Source organism: Aulostomus chinensis, chromosome 1 (assembly GCF_037954235.1).
Source record: "Aulostomus chinensis isolate RoL2024-O1b breed Wild chromosome 1, RoL_Achi_v1.0, whole genome shotgun sequence".
In the NCBI taxonomy this organism is placed as follows: domain Eukaryota; kingdom Metazoa; phylum Chordata; class Actinopteri; order Syngnathiformes; family Aulostomidae; genus Aulostomus; species Aulostomus chinensis.
This window is the reverse complement of record NC_141320.1, coordinates 8,019,666-8,040,002: the sequence shown is the minus strand read 5'-3', so window position 1 is coordinate 8,040,002 and position 20,337 is coordinate 8,019,666. Positions and strand designations below refer to the sequence as shown.

Here is a 20,337-nt window from a genome sequence, read left to right as displayed (position 1 = left end):
CACAGACCGCAGAGAGAGAGCAGAGAAGGGAGGGGCTCTCAAACCGTAGCAACAAGGCTCTGTGAAGTCTCAGCTCTCTCCTCAATGGTCAGATCTGACAGCTCTCTGCCAATCAGTTGCTGTGCTGCAATGCACTTCATGACGTGTCATCATGCCACCTCTCTGCCAATCAGTTTCTGTGCCTCAGAGCACTCGGTGACGTCTCCTCATACGAGCTCATAAAACCTGAGGGCTGCGGTCACCATTTTCTCTTGCTCTCTCGGCTGGAGGTAAGTGAAGTCTTCTTTGTTGCATGACTTAATTTTAGCTTTAGTCAGGTTGCTATTAATTCAGTATTTTTATTTGGTTATTCGACACTATTTCCGCTACTTACACGTGCTCCGTTAATACAGTAATGTTATCATGCACTTACAACCCCTATCTCCGCTGTCTTAACAATACAAAGACGCTCGGTGGTCGTGGGCCATTTCACATCACCGCGACTCAGCCGCTAGCTCCTCGTCGCCATTTAGCATCACCGGGACTCGGCCGCTAAATCCTCTTCGGCCATTTCGCATCACGGCGACTGGGCCGCTAGCTCGTCGTCGGCCATTTCGCATCACGGCGACTGGGCCGCTAGCTCGTCGTCGGCCATTTTGCATCACCGCGAAGGGCCGCTAGCTCGTCGTCGGCCATTTCGCATCACTGCGACTGGGCCGCTAGCTCGTCGTCGGCCATTTTGCATCACCGCGAAGGGCCGCTAGCTCGTCGTCGGCCATTTCGCATCACGGCGACTGGGCCGCTAGCTTTTCGTCGGCCATTTTGCATCACCGCGACGGGCCGCTAGCTACTCATTCGCCATTTTACATAATCTATCTACATATATATAGTTTTGTGTATTTTTATTTGTGTAAGTATGTATATATGTGTATGATTGCATGTATGTGCCTACATGTATGTGTGTATACATGTTTGTATTGCACATCTTTTCTATATCTACATCTTATTTCTACTTTTAATACTTAATAGTATATGTCACAATATTATTCATTGCGTTTGTGCTATTATATTGTAGAAACACCTTCATGTTTACTTTACAGATCTTCACTTGTCCCTTGCTGCTCTGCTGCTTTGTGCTACATCTACAACTCGTCTTCAGGAAAACTCTACTTTGAAAAATACACACATACACATAGTTACTTAATTTGGTTGAACACATCTTTTGTCTAATTCACCACTTTTGCATTTGTTCACACACGCTCACGAACTCACACACACACACACACACACACACTCACTCTACATTTACTGATTGCTCATCTCCCACAACCAAGGTAAGTTGCACTTCTTTAATTCACCCACTTCTGACGATCACGGCCCTCCCGTTTGTGAGTACAACTACCATTCTATACTTGTACGCTTTGTCTGTGAACGCTTAGTTTCAAAATTTGTCTTTTGTAGATGCCCCGTTCCAAGTCCCACCGGCTTGCCCAGGCGGCCAAGCGGAGGATGGCGCAGCGGGAGCCTTGGACCCCTGGGCCACCTGTCCCCGAGTTTGTTGCTCGTATGTATCAACACTTTTTTAAATACCAAACTCCTGCTACTCTAGCATGTGCTACAAAAACCATGTCTGCCTTTGCCTCTCATTCTAACATATCTCCATCCTAACAGGGCGCGGTACCGGACGCCGCCACCGCGTGCGGAGATGGCCAACTTCATTCTACACCAACCACTCCGTGAAGTTGGTCACTCCTGCACAGACCCCCGGCCAGAAGGTACTGATCTTTCTCATTCTACATCATTGCATGCATCTATGCTCTCAAGCTTGGTGTGTGTTCTAAAAAATTGCTTTTGTGACAGATGGTGTTCGTCCTCGGAGACTCCCACCTGCGTGCCATCGTCGACGGCTTTGTGAGTATGCCGCAGGGTTCTCTCTCTTTCGGCTTCTTGTCTGTTCCAGGTGGAGCCGCCTCTGACCTCAGGACCGAGGTCATGCATGCCGCCCTCCCCTGGACCCCGGACTTGGTGTGCGTGGGTGCCCCCAGCAACAACCTCACAGCCAGCAGGACTGTTGGTGAGGCGGCGTTGGACTTCCGTGCTCTCCTGACCACAGTCAGCAGCCTCTGGCCGACGGTGAGCTTCTGTTTGTCATATACTGTTACTATTATGTCTTCCCTCCTATACAGTCACACTTGTTACTTATGTCATTATTTTCATTCACACTTAACATTTCTTTCATTTCGCCCTTCAAGGTGTTAGTGATGGATTTCCCTCCACGCTTAACCATCGATCCGGCCTTGCAGGACCTGCTGCGTCAGGAATACCGCCGTGTCACAGCGCGCATGGGTATGTTAAACTTTTACACATCTTCTTGTCCAATCAATTGCATACTTCTATTTAATGTAGAGTACACCATTATAATAGGTTTTTCTGCTTTCCACATCTCTCAGGTATTCCATACGTGTCTATGGCGGAGCACCTCCCAGTCCATCGGTTGGAGCTGTGGTGCCACGACGGTGTAAGTACAGCCAATGTCGTCTTTTACATATGTCACATTCTTTAACTGCCCTCTTCTCCCATGCCATGTGACCCCACGCCATTAAAGTCTGCTTTGTTTTCCTGTCTTTCAGGTGCATCTCAGCGACTCCGATGGCATGCCGGTTGTGGTGGACCTGCTGTGGAACGCCGCGGTCCGTCAGCTCGCCCCCCCCCCGCCACAGCCCACCGTGTCACCCCGCACATCGCCACGTGTGAGGGTGTCTCCCAGGGTGATCGTGACGGGACACGTTCCTGTGCCTCGTCGTCGTGACCCCCGGGAGTGGACCGTCGTTGGACGGGCATGCGCGGTAATGTATTTCACTACTACGTTAACCAAATGCACATTTCTTAACACTTTTTCTCATTAACAACATCTAACATATATCCTCCCTCCCATCTTTGCTTTTGGTTTCAAAGACTGGTACACCTCCGGCCCGACGGTCTGCCATCCCGTCCAACCCGGTGTGGTTCAGCAGTGACATGCTGGATGCCATGGAGAAGGTTTCACCTTCTTCTGGCTCCGGCTGCACTGCTGCTCCACCAGCTGGCCAGGTAACTATACCACCCATTACATGCACTGTTTCAAGCCAACATGCATATCAGATGTTGTAAACAATAATTCTCTCCTTCCTTCAGCCTTCCCCTGGGCATGGGAAGCGCCAGCGCCAACGTGTTGCCTCAAAGCCCAAAGGAGGAAAGCGACAGGTTGGTATTTGGATCTTTTCTTCCAATAACTGCAATATAACTTATACCTGCATTTTGACTTACACTTAAAAATGCATTCCTTTTGGACTTACTCTCCTTCTCTTTATATAGGTGCTGGCAACACCACCTGCCCATCTGACCGTGTCCGCCTCCAAGCCCCGTCCAGCAGCGCAGCAGGTTGGCCTTGCTTTAATTATATACACCTTACTTCTTCTTGCTCATTCAAATCACCAACATTTCCTCTCCTACTTCATTTACATTTAACATTCTCCTTTCATCTTCTATCAGGGGGAGGCGGCAGCCAAGGCGTGCGTGGAGGAGTCTGCGGTGCCACTGACTGCTGCCGTGGTGCCAGTGGGTCGGAGGAAGGAGGTTGCCGCAGCTCGCCCGGCCTTGCTGACGGAATCACCTGACAACGAGCCATCCCAGACGACGCACACGCCCGGCAAAGCTAAGTCTGACTTTTTGATTTCCTCTTTGCATGATGTAAGAGCAGCTAATGCAGATTCCAATGGCAATGATGTGGCAATGGTGGCTCCTAATAGCAGAGGGATTAAGGTAGGCAAGGTTGTGAAGGGCTCATTTCACCAGGGACATGAGCAGTTTAAGTATGGAGGACTGCAGTGTATGGCTATTGCTTTGGTCAGCATAGCCAAACACACTTACAGCACTGTCTTCTCCTGGAAAAGAGGTGATCTGGATCAGGTCTTAATTGAAGGTGATGAGTTATACACCTTCTTGCGTGACAGTGGCTCTTTTACACATCCCTCAAATCTGCTGTCTGTTCCTGATCTGCCAAAGCACTTGGAAGTTGATGGACAGGTCTGCAGTTTCCATTTTGGGGATGTACTGTTGGGTGAAGTTGGTGTGACTGAAGGGGAGCTGGTGGACTTTGGTGTCTTTATCAGTCTGCGTGATGGACTGGCCAGGATCTTCAGTCAGTACAGCACATGTCTTATGACACTGTGTGGAAACACCACTTCCATCATTCATCGGGATGGACAGTTTGCTGTGGTTGACAGTCACTCACGTAACTATAGTGGCTTGTCACATTGCCGTGGTACAAGTGTGGTTCTGCATTTTGCTTGTATTGATGACCTGCACCGCTACATCTGCTGTTTGGCTGAGAGTCTCAGTTCAAACCAGAAACTTTTTGAACTGTGTGGTGTTCTTGTGATTCCGAGTGTAAATCCAGTTCCGTCTGGTGTGTCTGCAGACAGTTGTAGGATTGCATCCAGAACTACAACACGGCCGACTTTTACTGAGAAAATGGTACATGATGGCTCTGTGCACATAACCGACGATGTTCCAACTGTAGCTGGAAATCTGGCAATGTGTAACATTGCTGACCAAAGTTCATCCCATGATGGCAGCACTGTGTCACAGGAAGAACCACACTGTAGCCATGGCATGAAACGCAACATTTCTCCTGACACCCATGTGTCAAAGAAATTAAAGTTGCCTGATGACAGTACACTCAGTACAGACATAGACGCAGATGTAGAATTTATTAGCGCTGTTACAACTAACACGCTACTGTTTTGTCCTCTTGGTGTAGATTCCTGTAAGCTTTTGTGTCAAAAGTTACATGTTAACTTTGACAAGTTCAATCCTCCACTCTCCACAGAAGTTGGATTGATCGGTCCTCCATGTAAGAATGAGAGGATCGTTGCTGATGGGAACTGCTTCTTCAGGGCCATCTCTCAGGCAGTGAGTGGCTCACAGAAGCACCATCGGAAGATTAGATCAGCTGTTTGTAAAGAGCTGGAGAGAAATGCTCAGAAATATGTCTATCTTTTGAGAAGACAGTATTCGTCTGTGTCACAGTACCTCCAGCAGTCCAGGATGAAATATGTGAACACTTGGGCCACAGAGGTGGAAATACAGGTCACAGCAGATTTCTTAGGATTTAGTGTTTGTACGTTTGTGGATGGACGTTGGATTAAGTATAGCAGTGCTGGTGACCTTTTGCACTCACAGTGCATTTATGTACAAAACATCCTGGACAGGCATTTTGAGAATGTGGTCTGTGTGTCGAAGCCTGGACAACAGACATGTTATGGTTATTGTGAAGTTGTGGATAGGCCAACTTACACCATGAGGACTACAATGCAGGTTGTTGTAGACAGAGACTCCATAGACAGTAACTTCCCCTTTGTAGTTTCTGACAAAGGTCTTGACACGGATACGGCTGTGCTAAGTGATAGTCACGTAAAAGTTAAAACTACATCTCGGACATCAAACTATTTGACAAAAAAGAGAAGGACACAGCGGAAATTGAATATGTTGATTAGAAAGCAAAATACTCACGCGTATAGAAAAACATATTCACAAAATGTTGTCTATAGGGAAAGAAAAAAAGTACTGAGTCTAATTAAATATCGCACTCAATTAGAACATAAACTGAAAATACAAGCTAAAAGTAAAGCAAGGAGTATGACACAGTACCAGGAAAACCCCAACCACAGACAGAAAGTCAAGGACAAAAGTAAAGCTAGAAGTAGTTTGAAATATAGACTAGATATGCAACACAGACACAGTGTTAAATCAAGAAGTGTGTCAAAATATAGAGACGATGTCCACCATAGACAATCCATGAAATTTAGAAGTATAACCAAATATAAAGATAACATCCAATATAGACTGGAAGTTAGAGTAAGGAGTGTGGACAAATACAAACAAAATATTGTGCATAGACAACTAGCTAAAGACAGGAGTGTAATGAAATATCGAGAAAAGATCCAGCATAGACAAAAAGTTAAAGCCAAGAGTGTGCAAAAATACAGAGAGAACATTCAGCATAGACAAAGACTTAAAGACAGGAGTGTGCAAAAATACAGAGAGAACATTCAGCATAGACAAATACTTAAAGACAGGAGTGTGCAAAAATACAGAGACAACATTCAGCATAGACAACAAGTTAAAGACAGGAGTGTACTTAAATATAAAGAAAATATCAAACATAGACAGAAAATTAGAGCCGCAAGTATCGTAAAGTATAGACAAAACATTCGGCATCAACAAAAAGTTAAAGCTGAAAGTAAAAAAATTGGACAAAAGTACCGTGACAATTATGACTTTAAGCAGAAAGTTATTGCGACCGCAAAATTAAGTAGGAAAAGTGCAGCTGAAAAGTGTCAAGACTTCAACTTTGTCATGGAACGCTTTTTGGAAAAGGTTAGAGACGGCCCTGAGTTCATTTGTTGTGTCTGTCATCGGTTGTTGTTCAGAACTCAGGTGCTGGGTTGTAGTTATGAAATGTATGCTGGAAATTCTGCCAGAGTTGCCGTTGCTAACCGATGCATTAGTGACACGTATTTGCACAGGTGTTGTAGTGATTGTGTTGTTCCTTGTGTGTTGGCTGCTTGTAGGGGTCAACTTTGGATCTGCCATACGTGTCACAGTAAAATTTCCAAAGGGCAGATTCCAGCTGAGTGTTGGGTCAACAACCTGACACCGGATCCCATTCCGCCGGAACTGGGATGCTTAAATAGCTTGGAGCAACACTTGATTGCGCTGCATATTCCGTTCATGAAATTGTTGGCATTGCCCAAAGGGGGGCAGAACGGAGTACATGGGCCGGTAACATGCGTTCCGGCTAATGTCGTGCAGACAACCAATGTGTTGCCGAGGACTAGCGTGGAAGGGTCCATGATGCAGGTCAAACTTAAACGCAAGTTGACCTACAAGGGACATTATCGGTATCAGTTTGTCGACAGTACGCGAGTAAGACAGGCGCTGCACTTTTTAAAAAGGAATAATCCTTTTTACAAGGACATTGACTTCAATGAGGATTGGGTCAATGACTTTTGTCGCCAGGACGATGGCGAGACTGAGGAGGTTCAGTCTGACGGTGAGGACGGAGCTGTCGTAGATGAGGCCAAGTCTGATGAGGTGAAGCAGGTCGTTTCAGAGGGTGCGGTGACAGCTCCGTCAGGTGGTCAAGACGACGTGATAGATGATTCAACAGAAATAATTCAAGATGAACTGTTGCATGACAGACAGCAGCACTGCATGTTTCAGGACACTTGTCTTATGCCTGTTGATATTGGTCAGGAAGCATTAGACCAGTATTTCGAGGACATAATCAACGTGGCGCCTGCGGAAGGGAATAGTCCAGTTAGGCTGCTTTCTGACCACACGAACGAGGCCAAGTGTTTCCCCGTCTTGTTTCCTCTGGGTAGGAAAACATTTCACGACGGGCGCTCGCAAGCGTTGACATTGACGCGGTACTTCAACAACCGGATTATGCATGCGGATGGCCGCTATTCCGGCAACGTTGAGTACATTTTCTTCAGTCAGTACATGTCTGAGACTGAGCAAGTGTCCTCGAAAGTTTCCGTGGCAGGGCGTAAGGGTAGGGCAGGTCACAAGTCCCAGAAGGTTAGCGCAGCGATGCTGATGAACGAGGACACTTTGAAGCAGATGTTGCAGGTCGACGAGGGCTTCAGATTTCTGAAGCCCATTCGAGGAACGCCTGCCTTTTGGCAGTCTGTTCAAAAGGACCTGTTAGCATGCGTCCGTCAGTTGGGGATTCCGACGTGGTTCTGTTCGTTTTCGTCTGCTGATCTGCGCTGGCAGAATCTCCTGACCAGTATCCTGAAGCAGGAGGGCAGAACGCAGACGGTAGAGGATTTGGAGTGGGCAGACAGGTGCGAGCTGTTGCGGAGGAACCCCGTGACAGCCGCGAGGATGTTTGATTACAGGTGGCATTGCTTTTTGAATGAGGTTCTCAAGTCTCCTTCACAACCGATTGGCAAAATCACAGATTACTTTTATAGGGTAGAATTTCAGCAGCGCGGCTCCCCTCATGTCCACTGTCTGTTTTGGATTGAGGGGGCTCCCCAAATTGATAAGAACACAGATGAGGAAGTGGTGGCATTTATTGACCAATATGTCACCTGCGACTTAAACCCTGACGATGACACGTTATCGGCTATCGTGGCATCGGTTCAAGCCCACTCCAGGCGACACACCAAATCCTGCTTGAAACACGGAACGTGTCGCTTCCATTTCCCAAAAGTTGTTTCGGCACGAACTTTTGTTTGTAAAACGGAAATTAAAACCTGTACCTGTGATCCGAAGGCCAGAGAGAATCCTCAGTCAACAAGCGTGCCGGTCTGTAATTGTTTTCAAGACACGAATCCCATTAATAAGGAGACGGCACACGCCATTTTGAAAGCCGTGAAGAAGGCTGTTAAAAAAGCGGACGCAGGAGAAGTGGCCTACGCTAGCGTGGACCACTTGTTCCAGACTCTGGGCATTAATCAGGAGATTTTTGAGCTGGCTTATAAGCGCCTGCACACAAAGACTAGGGTAGTCTATAAAAGAGGGGTAAAGGACGTCTGGGTGAACCAGTATAATAAGAAATTGTTGAAGTGCTGGAATGCTAACATGGACATTAGCTTTGTCACCGATGCCTATGCAGTAATCATTTATATCATTTCGTATATAACCAAAGCCGAGAGAGAAATTGGGCTTTTATTGGCCAACGCACAAAAAGAAGCATCCAAACAATCAAATCTCTCTGCTAGAGAGGCTTTGAAAAAATTAGGAAGTGTGTATTTGCACAACAGGGACGTTTGTGCCCAGGAGTCGGTGTACAGGCTAACGAACATGCATCTGAGGGAGTGTTCCAGGAAGGTTGTTTTTGTGCCAACAGGGGCAAATGTTGTTAGGATGAGTTTACCCCTCAGTGTGTTGAGGCAGAAAGCCGCTTGTGGTGACATGAGGTCAGAGGATATGTGGATGCCAAATATCGTAGATAGGTATAGGAGCAGGCCAGATGACCAGGTGTTCGAGGACATGTGTATGGCTACGTTTGCGTCTGAGTATCGTCTTCTCAGCAAGAATGAAAAGTCCAAGAACATGATTCAACTGAAGAATGGACTTGGCTTCATCTCGAGGAGAACGCGGTCTCAGTTCGCTGTTGTGCGCTACATGCGGTTTGATTTAGAAAAGCAAGAGGAAGCACACTATCAGAGTCTGCTTCAGATGTATCTCCATTACAGAATTGACGCAGATCTGAAACCTGAGGGGTTTCATCTGTTCAGTCAGTTCTATAAGGATGGAGAGGTTAGGTTCAGGGACGGTTCGTTGAAGCCGGTTCAAAGCGTCGTCGATGAGAACAGGGCCAGGTTTGAGGTCGATTGTCCTGAGTTGGATCACGCTGAGGAGATTGCTCAGCAAGGTCAGGTGGATGAGGATGTTTGGGGGGAGCTCTGTCCTGAGCTGGAAGCGGAACGCCTCGAGTGTTTAGAGGAGATGAAAGAGCAAAGGCAAGGCGAAAATGCTGATGAGCATTTGGCCGACGCCTTACAAAATGTTCCCGATTTGGCGGCTGCCAAACCAAAAACAGATGTGTTTTTGGAGAGGAACAGGAGCATTTTGCCCAGAAGTGACGGCTTGGCCTTAGTTAGGTCTCTGAACGAGACGCAAATGGCTGTCTTCAACAAAGTTAGACAGTGGTGTCTGCAGAAGGCCATGGGTAAGAACCCAGAGCCTCTGCATGTGTTTTTGACAGGCGGTGCAGGGACGGGGAAAAGTCACTTAATCAGGGCCATTCAGTACGAGGCCGGGAGACTGCTGGCAACACTTTGTCATCAACCAGATAGCATTTCGGTTCTGTTAATGGCCTCCACGGGCATAGCTGCATACACTTTAAATGCAGCAACAATTCATCACTCGCTGAGTATTGGCACACACTCCAGCTTGCCTTACACACCCTTGGGAGAAGACAAACTGAACTCTCTAAGGGCCACATTTAGAGACCTCCAAATTGTCATCATTGATGAGATTAGCATGGTTGATCACAATCTGTTGGCATACGTTCACGGCAGGTTGAGGCAGCTTAAACAGACCGGTGACTTTTCCCCATTTGGTAATGTTAGCGTCATAGCCGTCGGTGACTTCTACCAGTTGCCTCCCGTTAAAGGGAAGCCGCTGTACGCTGGTCAGGTTGGTGTGGACCTGTGGTGCCACTTTAGCGTGGTGGAGCTGACTACTGTCGTCAGACAGAAGGACAGCTCCTTTGCTGAGATGTTGAACAGGCTTAGGGTGCGTTCAAAGAAAACCCCCATGTTAGACGGCGACGTCCAAATTTTGAAATCGCGAGAGACAGGGGAAGATAGCTCGGCCTTGCATATTTTCACCACAAATGTGCAAGTGGAAGAATTTAATTTGAACCAGTTGTTCCGCACGTGCCCAGATTATGTTGAAATTGACGCTAAAGACTTTACGCCGAACCGCAAAACCGGCAAATTGGAACCTGGAATCATTAGCAAGGGGCAGGGCACGTGTTTGGAATCTAAATTGTGTTTGGCCAAAAACGCCAGAGTCATGCTCTGTCGTAACGTCGACGTCCAGGACGGTCTGGTCAATGGCGCGTGTGGCACTGTCAGCTACATTGAATTTGGCCCCGACCCCACATTTCCTCTGAGAATTTACGTCAAGTTCGATGACGAAAACATTGGCAGACAGAGGAGGACAGAGCGTCCACACGCAGCAGTAGAATACAGGCATTCTACTGCTATTGAACCAGACAGGGAGAAGACCAGGAAGCGCGGTTGTGTGCGGGTGCAGTTTCCCCTCAGGCTAGCGTGGGCTTGTACAGTCCACAAAGTGCAGGGGTTGACTGTAGACCAGGCTGTTGTGTGTTTAAAGAAGGTATTTGCACCTGGGCAGGCGTATGTAGCTCTCAGTCGTGTTAGGGCCTTGTCGGGACTGATCATCAAGGACTTTGAAGAAAAGGCCATTTACTGCAAGGACACCATTAAGGAGGCCATGGCTAGCATGCCTCCATTTTTGATTGAGCAGCCTTCATCAAATACACAGTTCGCGGTGTATTTGATGAACGTACAAAGTTTAAGTCGCCACCTGCTAGACTTGGTGTCCTGCACGCAGCATTTGCAGCTTAACTGCATTGCTGTCACAGAAACATGGCTCACTGCACAGTCCTCATTGGACTGTGTGCAAATTTCTGGCTACGATTTCCACAGTCGTCCTCGGTCTCTGTGTTACAGCGCCGCTGACCCCACATTCTCCAAATTCCAGCAGTTAGAACGCGGTGGCGTCGGCCTGTATAGTTTAGCCCATTCGGACGTCGACATTCTGCAGGTACCCGATTTCAATCTGGAGTGCTTGGTGTGCCTGCACAAAAAATTGAGCATTTCCCTGGCCGTCATTTACCGTCCACCAGCGTATCCAAATTTGCTGTTCAAAGGCAATGTGGGGAGGTTACTTGACTGGTTAACTCCAACAAGTAACACTGTTGTAGTCATGGGAGACTTCAATGAGAACATTTTGAAAGGGTCATCAATTTGTAAATTTATGGAAGAAAAAGGGTTCACCCAACACGTGACACAAGAGACCACAGAAAAGGGGACGCTAATTGACCACGTTTACGTTAAAACGTCACAGTACGACGTGGAATGTGCAGTCTGGCCAGCCTACTTCAGCGATCACGAAGGGATCCTGTGTAGGTTTTCTGTTTCAGATGATCAGGGGGAGTTAGATGACCTCGCCAGTTTGTTTAGCTTGGATGACTTGGAGGATTTCCAGGGCGATTCTGACCACCAGGATGACTGAGTGTCAAAGCTACATGGCTGTCCCAGGTCAAATACTAGCCTCATGTCAGCTCAGTTGGCTCTGTGTGTGCTGGTAGGACAAGTTGACTCGGACCTGTTGTTGATAGGAAGCCTGGCATGACTGTTGGCATTTGTTAGTGTAGAAAGTCCCACTCCACCTCTCTGTGCCCTTTTTAATCTTTTAACTTTTTTAACCTTTTTAACTTTGGCTATTTATTCTGTGCATGTCTTGACATGCACGGTTTTTAAGGTATTTATTCATGTATTTATTAACTTATTCCACTGTCACGCACTGCACTTACTGCAGTTTTGTAGTGACTATGAGTTGGTAGTTTAGCTCCACGAATCATGGTTCCACTGGTGCTGCGTGACAATCATGGGTCACAGCACGTTGTTGTTGTTGATATTTATAGTTGTTGTTTGTTATTTATAGTTGTTGATATTTATAGTTGTTGTTGGTCATTTGTAGTTGTTGTGAGTCACTGTCTGTCACATTATTGCTGTTGGTCTCTTATAAATGTTTTATAAATGTATCATGCATGTATATTTTTGCCTGTTGTCTCTCCTCTCAGCCCCCTCCCTCTTTGTCTCTCTCTCTCTGTATCTCTCTCCTCTTCTCCCACTGCCCCCGCCCCTCACCCCCAAGTCTATCTCCCCTCTCCACCCCAGCCCCATCTCTCTCCCTCTCCCTCTCAACCCCAACCGGTCCAGGCAGGTGGCCGCCCACTTTGAGCCTGGTTCTGCCTGAGGTTTCTTCCTGTAAAAGGGAGTTTTTCCTCACCACCGTCGCCAAGTGCTTGCTCATGTGGGAATGTTGGGTTTCTTTCACTAAACTTGTAAATAGTTTGTTCATTGAACCCCAACGGGGAGAAATTTCATTGAAGTTCTAAATTACTTTCATTAATTATGTTCACTGTATGTTCTAAAAGCATTTTTGTTTGACTTCAGATTTATAATTTACACTTTGTTACACATGCAGTGACTGTTTCTGATTGACCTTTTGTTCAAATTAATCAGTTAATAAATTCCCATGTTCACCACAGCTGATGTCTGTCTTTTATTGTCACAATAACAGTGTACATGGACAATGAATGTTGAACTTTCTAATCCACAGTCAAATGTCCTGTTTTCAATGCTGTATTTTGCCACATTCATGCTTGATGATATTCAGCAACTGAACTGGAAGAACCACAGTAAAGTGACAGCCAACAGGTCGCACAGACAATGATGAACACAAGGGTCAATATGAAGCTGTCACATCTGCAGTCACACTTTGGGTCCAACTGGAGCTTCTACCTCCTCAACTTCAACTCTCACCACTTTGATACCAACATGGATGGAGGAGCACTTCTCCATCACCCTGGGATTGATGATGTCATTCAACACCTTCACTAGGAGAAGCACATCAAACTTAGACAAAGGTAGGACAGAAGATGACAGGCAGACGGATCAATGCTGTCAGCTCAGCACTTGGAGTCACAACTGAAAAAGATGGCCTGAAATATTACTATTGGCCAACATATGGAGAGTTAATGACTGTTTTTAACAGTAAAACTGGCAGAATCCTCCTCTGCCCTTCAATCTAATACAGATGGTAGAGATTTGTTTACTGTTGTCATGGAAACAAAAAGGGAGCATCTCTGCTCTCATGGTACATATTCTCAAACACTTCTAGCTTGTACATTAAAACACTCACACTTTCAAAAAACACATTATTGAATTCCTGATTAAAAAAAACTGCGAAAATATCTCTTTACTTTCCACTTTTGACCAACATATGCTGAGTTATGACTGTGTTTCACAGTTAAACTGCCAAATCCTCCTCTGCTCTCCACTCTGACACAGATGGCAGAGAGCGAGCAGAGAAGGGAGGGGCTCTTAAAGGGCCGGCTCTCAGCTCTGCACTCACACTGTGCAGCGCACTGAGGCTCGTATCTCCTAAACTACAAGGCCTAGGGATTTGCCGATTACACCGTTGGATTCGGGCCGGCGATCCGGCCGCGGTTAGGCGGGGGCTCAGGCCCTAACAACGCTGCTTGCAGCTTTAATTATTCTTTCTTTCTTCCGCGACATCTTAAACGCTTAATTTGACCCCCTGAACATGCATGAAATTCGCTGAAATTTTGCACGCACGTCCGGTCCGGCGAAAAATTCGATATTTAAAAAAAAAAATCCGGAAAAACTCAATAGCGCCACCTACAGAGCTACAAAAGTACACAAAAATTAAAATAGTTATAACTGCTTGCACGAATGTCCCACAGACATGGGACCAACACCGTTGGAATCGTCTCATTAAGACGAAAAATTCATACACTCTGACCTCTCACCTATCTACAACACAATGTCCACAAATTGGACAAAACTGTCAAAAAAAGGAATTTTTTACTCCCCGAACAAAATCTATCTCCTCCTAGGCCGTTAATGGTATTGCTTCCAGACTTTCACACATGACTCTCCCAACACTGCTCTTAAAAAATCTTTAAAGGTTTTTTCAAAATCCAATCGGTTCCCATTTTATAAGCTGTCAAAGTCGGGGAGACACGTTTCACGTTACAATGGAAGTCAATGGGGAGGCTGTGTCCTCTCATGGTACATACTCTCAAACAAATGCTTCTCACGTCTACACTGAAACTCTCACAGCTTCACGAAACACACCACTGGATTCCTCAAAAAAATCTCTACAAAAATATGGTATTATATCCCACTTCCAAGTAACATATGCAGAGTTATTTGCTTTTCACACACTAAAAATGTACACTTTTAAGCTGCTCTCCACTCAGGCACAGATGGCAGAGATTTGTTTACTGTAGTCATGGAAACCACAATTGGAGGGTCTCTGCCCTCATGTACATACTCTCAAACAAACACTTGTAGCTTCTAAACTAAAACACTCACACCTTCAAAAAGCACACCATTGAATTCCTGACAAAAAACTCTACGCACTGATGTCTTTACTTTCAACTTTTGACCAACATATGCTGAGTTATGACTGTGTTTCACAGTAAAACTGTCAAATCCTCCTCTGCTCTCCACTCTGACAGAGATGGCAGAGAGCGAGCAGAGAAGGGAGGGGCTCTTAAAGGGCCGGCTCTCAGCTCTGCAGTCACGCTGTGCAGCGAACTGAGGCTCGTATCTCCTAAACTACAAGGCCTAGGGATTTGCCGATTACACCGTTGGATTCGGGCCGGCGATCCGGCCGCGGTTAGGCGGGGGCTCAGGCCCTAACAACGCTGCTTGCAGCTTTAATTAGGGCCTGAGCCAGAAGGTACTTCTGGGCGAAGACCCTATTATGTTTCGAAGTCAGAGAGACACGAAGTCAGCGCTAAAAGCAGTAAAAACACACACTTAGGAGCATCACAGGCCTCTAAAAACATCACAGGAGGGTCCGGGGGGGGACCGGGGGGTGAGGTCCCCCATTGAAACCTATGGTGGCAAAAATTTTATCTGAAATTGTAAAATTTCTTGACTTATTAGGGCCTGAGCCAGAAGGTACTTCTGGGCGAAGACCCTATTATGTTTCGAAGTCAGAGAGACACGAAGTCAGCGCTAAAAGCAGTAAAAACACACACTTAGGAGCATCACAGGCCTCTAAAAACATCACAGGGGGGTCCGGGGGGGGGACGGGGGGTGAGGTCTCCCATTGAAACCTATGGTGGCAAAAATTATATCTGAAATTGCTAAGTTTTTCTACTATTATTATTCTTTTTTCTTCCGCCGCCAAAAAAACCCTCAATTACACCCCCTGAACATGCATGAAATTCGCTGAATTTTGGCACGCACGTCCGGTCTGGCGAAAAATTTTATATTTTAAAAAAAAATTTCAACAAAACTCAATAGCGCCACCTAGGGAGCCAAAAAACTAAAAAAAAATTGGGAGCACTATAACTGCTTGCACGAATGTCCCACAGACATGGGACCAACACCGTTGGAATCGTCTCATTAAGACGAACAATTCATACACTCTGACCTCTGACCTATCTACAACACAATGTCCACAAATTAGACAAAACTGTCAAAAAAAGGAATTTTTTACTCCCCGAACAAAATCTATCTCCTCCTAAACCGTAAATGGCACCGCTTCCAGACTTTCACACATTACTCTCCCAACACTGCTCTTCAAAAATCTTTAAAGGCTAATATACTACGCGCTCGGTTTGGATTTTATAAGCCGTCAAAGTCGGGGAGACACGTTTCACGCTTACAATGGAAGTCAATGGGGAGGCAGTGTCCTCTCATGGTACATACTCTCGAACAAATGCTTCTCACGTCTAAACTAAAACTCTCACAGCTTCACAAAACACACCAGTCGATTCCTCAGAAAAATCTCTACAAAAATATGGTATTATATTCCATTTCCAAGCAACATATGCAGAGTTATTTGCTTTTCACACACTAAAAATGTACACTTTTCAGCTGCTCTCCACTCCTGCACAGATGGCAGAGATTTGTTTACTGTAGTCATGGAAACCACAATTGGAGGGTCTCTGCCCTCATGTACATACTCTCAAACAAACACTTGTAGCTTCTAAACTAAAACACTCACACCTTCAAAAAGCACACCATTGAATTCCTGAGAAAAAACTCTACGCACTGATGTCTTCACTGTCAACTTTTGACCAACATATGCTGAGTTATGACTGTGTTTCACAGTAAAACTGCCAAATCCTCCTCTGCTCTCAGCTCTGACAGAGATGGCAGAGAGCGAGCAGAGAAGGGAGGGGCTCTTAAAGGGCCGGCTCTCAACTCTGCAGTCACGCTGTGCAGCGAACTGAGGCTCGTATCTCCTAAACTACAAGGCCTAGGGATTTGCCGATTACACCGTTGGATTCGGGCCGGCGATCCGGCCGCGGCTAGGCGGGGGCTCAGGCCCTAACAACGCTGCTTGCAGCTTTAATTATTATTCTTTCCGGTTCCGCCGCCAAAAAAACCCTTCATTACACCCACTGAACATGCATGAAATTCGCTGAATTTTGGCACGCACGTCCGGTCTGGCAAAAAATTTTATATTTTAAAAAAAAATTTCACCAAAACTCAATAGCGCCACCTAGGGAGCAAAAAAACTAAAAAAAAATTGGGAGCGCTATAACTGCTTCCACGAATGTCCCACAGACATGGGACCAACACCGTTGGAATCGTCTCATTAAGACGAAAAATTCATACACTCTGACCTCTCACCTATCTACAACACAATGTCCACAAATTGGACAAAACTGTCAAAAAAAGGAATTTTTTACTCCCCGAACAAAATCTATCTCCTCCTAAACCGTAAATGGCATCGCTTCCAAACTTTCACACATTTCTCTCCCAACTGTGCTCTTCAAAAATCTTTAAAGGCTAATATACTACGCGTTCGGTTTGGATTTTATAAGCCGTCAAAGTGGGGGAGACACCTTTCACACTTACAATGGAAGTCAATGGGGTGGCCGTGTCTTCTCATGGTACAAACTCTCGAACAAATGCTTCTCACGTCTAAACTAAAACTCTCACAGCTTCACAAAACACACCACTGGATTCCTCAGAAAAATCTCTACAAAAATATGGTATTATATTCCACTTCCAAGCAACAAATGCGGAGTTATTTGCTTTTCACACACTAAAAATGTACACTTTTCAGCTGCTCTCCACTCCTGCACAGATGGCAGAGATTTGTTTACTGTAGTCATGGAAACCACAATTGGAGCTTCTCTGCCCTCATGTACATACTCTCAAACAAACACTTGTATCTTCTAAACTAAAACACTCACACCTTCAAAAAGCACACCATTGAATTCCTGAGAAAAAACTCTACGCACTGATGTCTTTACATTCAACTTTTGACCAACATATGCTGAGTTATGACTGTGTTTCACAGTTAAACTGCCAAATCCTCCTCTGCTCTCCACTCTGACACAGATGGCAGAGAGCGAGCAGAGAAGGGAGGGGCTCTAAAATGGCCGGCTCTCAGCTCTGCAGTCGCACTGTGCAGCGAACTGAGGCTCGTATCTCCTAAACTACAAGGCCTAGGGATTTGCCGATTACACCGTTGGATTCGGACCGGCGATCCGGCCGCGGTTAGGCGGGGGCTCAGGCCCTAACAACGCTGCTTGCAGCTTTAATTAGGGCCTGAGCCAGAAGGTACTTCTGGGCGAAGACCCTATTATGTTTCGAAGTCAGAGAGACACGAAGTCAGCGCTAAAAGCAGTAAAAACACACACTTAGGAACATCACAGGCCTCTAAAAACATCACAGGGGGGTCCGGGGGGGGACGGGGGGTGAGGTCCCCCATTGAAACCTATGGTGGCAAAAATTATATCTGAAATTGTTAAGTTTTATTAGGGCCTGAGCCAGAAGGTACTTCTGGGCGAAGACCCTATTATGTTTCGAAGTCAGAGAGACACGAAGTCAGCGCTAAAAGCAGTAAAAACACACACTTAGGAGCATCACAGGCCTCTAAAAACATCACAGGGGGGTCCGGGGGGGGACGGGGGGTGAGGTCCCCCATTGAAACCTATGGTGGCAAAAATTATATCTGAAATTGCTGCGTTTTTTTCTTCTTCTTCTTATTAGGGCCTGAGCCAGAAGGTACTTCTGGGCGAAGACCCTATTATGTTTCGAAGTCAGAGAGACACGAAGTCAGCGCTAAAAGCAGTAAAAACACACACTTAGGAGCATCACAGGCCTCTAAAAACATCACAGGAGGGTCCGGGGGGGGACAGGGGGGTGAGGTCCCCCATTGAAACCAATGGTGGCAAAAATTTTATCTGAAATTGTTAAGTTTGTTTCTTTCTTTGCTATTATTATTATTATTCTTAATTATCTCGCCCAATAAAACCTTAATTTCACCCCCTGAACATGCATGAAATTCGCTGAATTTTTGCAGACACGTCCGGTCCGGCGAAAAATTTGATATTCTAAAAAAAAAATACACGCAAAACTCAATAGCGCCACCTAGCAAGCCAAAAACACGTTTACGTCAATAACTTCCCCTAGGAATGTCCCACATACATGTGACCAACACTGTTGCACTCGTCTCAACAAGACGAAAAATTCGTACACTCTGACCCCTGACCTAACTCCAACAGGATGTCCACAATTTGGACACAAACGTCCAATTTTTCACCATCGCACCCTCCGAACAAAATCTATCTCCTCCTGAACCGTAAATGGCATCGCTTCCAAACTTTCACACATAAATCACACAACTTTGCTCTTCAAAAATCTTTAAAGGCTAATATACTACGCGCTCGGTTCCCATTTTATAAGCCGTCGAAGTTGTGGACACAAATTCACGTTATAATGGAAGTCTATGGGGAGAGCGTGTCCTCTCAGGGTACATATTCTCGAACAAACGCTTTTCACGTCTACGCTGAAAGTCACACAGCTTCACAAAACACACCACTGGATTCCTCACAAAAATCCCTACAAAAATTTGGTATTACATTGCACTTTTAAGCAACATATGCAGAGTAATTTGACTTTCACACACTAAAAATGTACACTTTTCAGCTGCTCTCCACTCAAGCACAGATGGCTGAGATTTGTTTACTGTAGTCATGGAAACCACAATTGGAGCTTCTCTGCCCTCATGTACATTCTCTCAAACAAACACTTGTAGCTTCTAAACTAAAACACTCACACCTTCAAAAAACACACCATTGAATTCCTGAGAAAAAACTCTACGCACTGATGTCTTTACTTTCAACTTTTGACCAACATATGCTGAGTTATGACTGTGTTTCACAGTAAAACTGCCAAATCCTCCTCTGCTCTCCACTCTGACACAGATGGCAGAGAGCGAGCAGAGAAGGGAGGGGCTCTTAAAGGGCCGGCTCTCAGCTCTGCACTCACACTGTGCAGCGCACTGAGGCTCGTATCTTCTAAACTACAAGGCCTAGGGATTTGCCGATTACACCGTTGGATTCGGGCCGGTGTCAAGGACGCGGCCATAGGCCGCGTGGGGGCTCAGGCCCTAACAACGCTGCTTGCAGCTTTAATTATTATTCTTTCCGGTTCCGCCGCCAAAAAAACCCTTAATTACACCCACTGAACATGCATGAAATTCGCTGAATTTTGGCACGCACGTCCGGTCTGGCAAAAAATTTTATATTTTAAAAAAAAATTTCACCAAAACTCAATAGCGCCACCTAGGGAGCAAAAAAACTAAAAAAAAATTGGGAGCGCTATAACTGCTTCCACGAATGTCCCACAGACATGGGACCAACACCGTTGGAATCGTCTCATTAAGACGAAAAATTCATACACTCTGACCTCTCACCTATCTACAACACAATGTCCACAAATTGGACAAAACTGTCAAAAAAAGGAATTTTTTACTCCCCGAACAAAATCTATCTCCTCCTAAACCGTAAATGGCATCGCTTCCAAACTTTCACACATTTCTCTCCCAACTGTGCTCTTCAAAAATCTTTAAAGGCTAATATACTACGCGTTCGGTTTGGATTTTATAAGCCGTCAAAGTCGGGGAGACACGTTTCACGCTTACAATGGAAGTCAATGGGGTGGCCGTGTCCTCTCATGGTACAAACTCTCG

At 45.8% G+C, this 20,337-nt stretch overlaps 2 protein-coding genes across 2 annotated transcripts in view; both read left to right on the top strand.

Annotated features, from left to right (window-relative positions):
- Positions 1–1,091: 1,091 nt before the first annotated feature.
- LOC147270223 (uncharacterized) overlaps positions 1,092–20,337 on the top strand; it is a 50,518-nt gene continuing 31,272 nt past the window's right edge. The window contains exons 1-2 of the mRNA XM_086207902.1: positions 1,092–1,543; positions 1,651–1,754. Of these exons, the coding sequence (XP_086064028.1) occupies positions 1,441–1,543; positions 1,651–1,754 (207 nt within the window). The 5' untranslated portion in view covers positions 1,092–1,440. The remainder of the gene's footprint in view (positions 1,544–1,650; positions 1,755–20,337) is intronic.
- On the top strand, positions 2,435–12,849 carry LOC147270224 (uncharacterized). Its single transcript, XM_086209845.1, has 6 exons — positions 2,435–2,497; positions 2,610–2,825; positions 2,935–3,069; positions 3,154–3,222; positions 3,334–3,399; positions 3,511–12,849. The coding sequence occupies exons 1-6, from the start codon at positions 2,447–2,449 to the stop codon at positions 11,806–11,808; spliced, it is 8,835 nt and encodes a 2,944-aa protein (XP_086065971.1). The 5' UTR covers positions 2,435–2,446; the 3' UTR covers positions 11,809–12,849.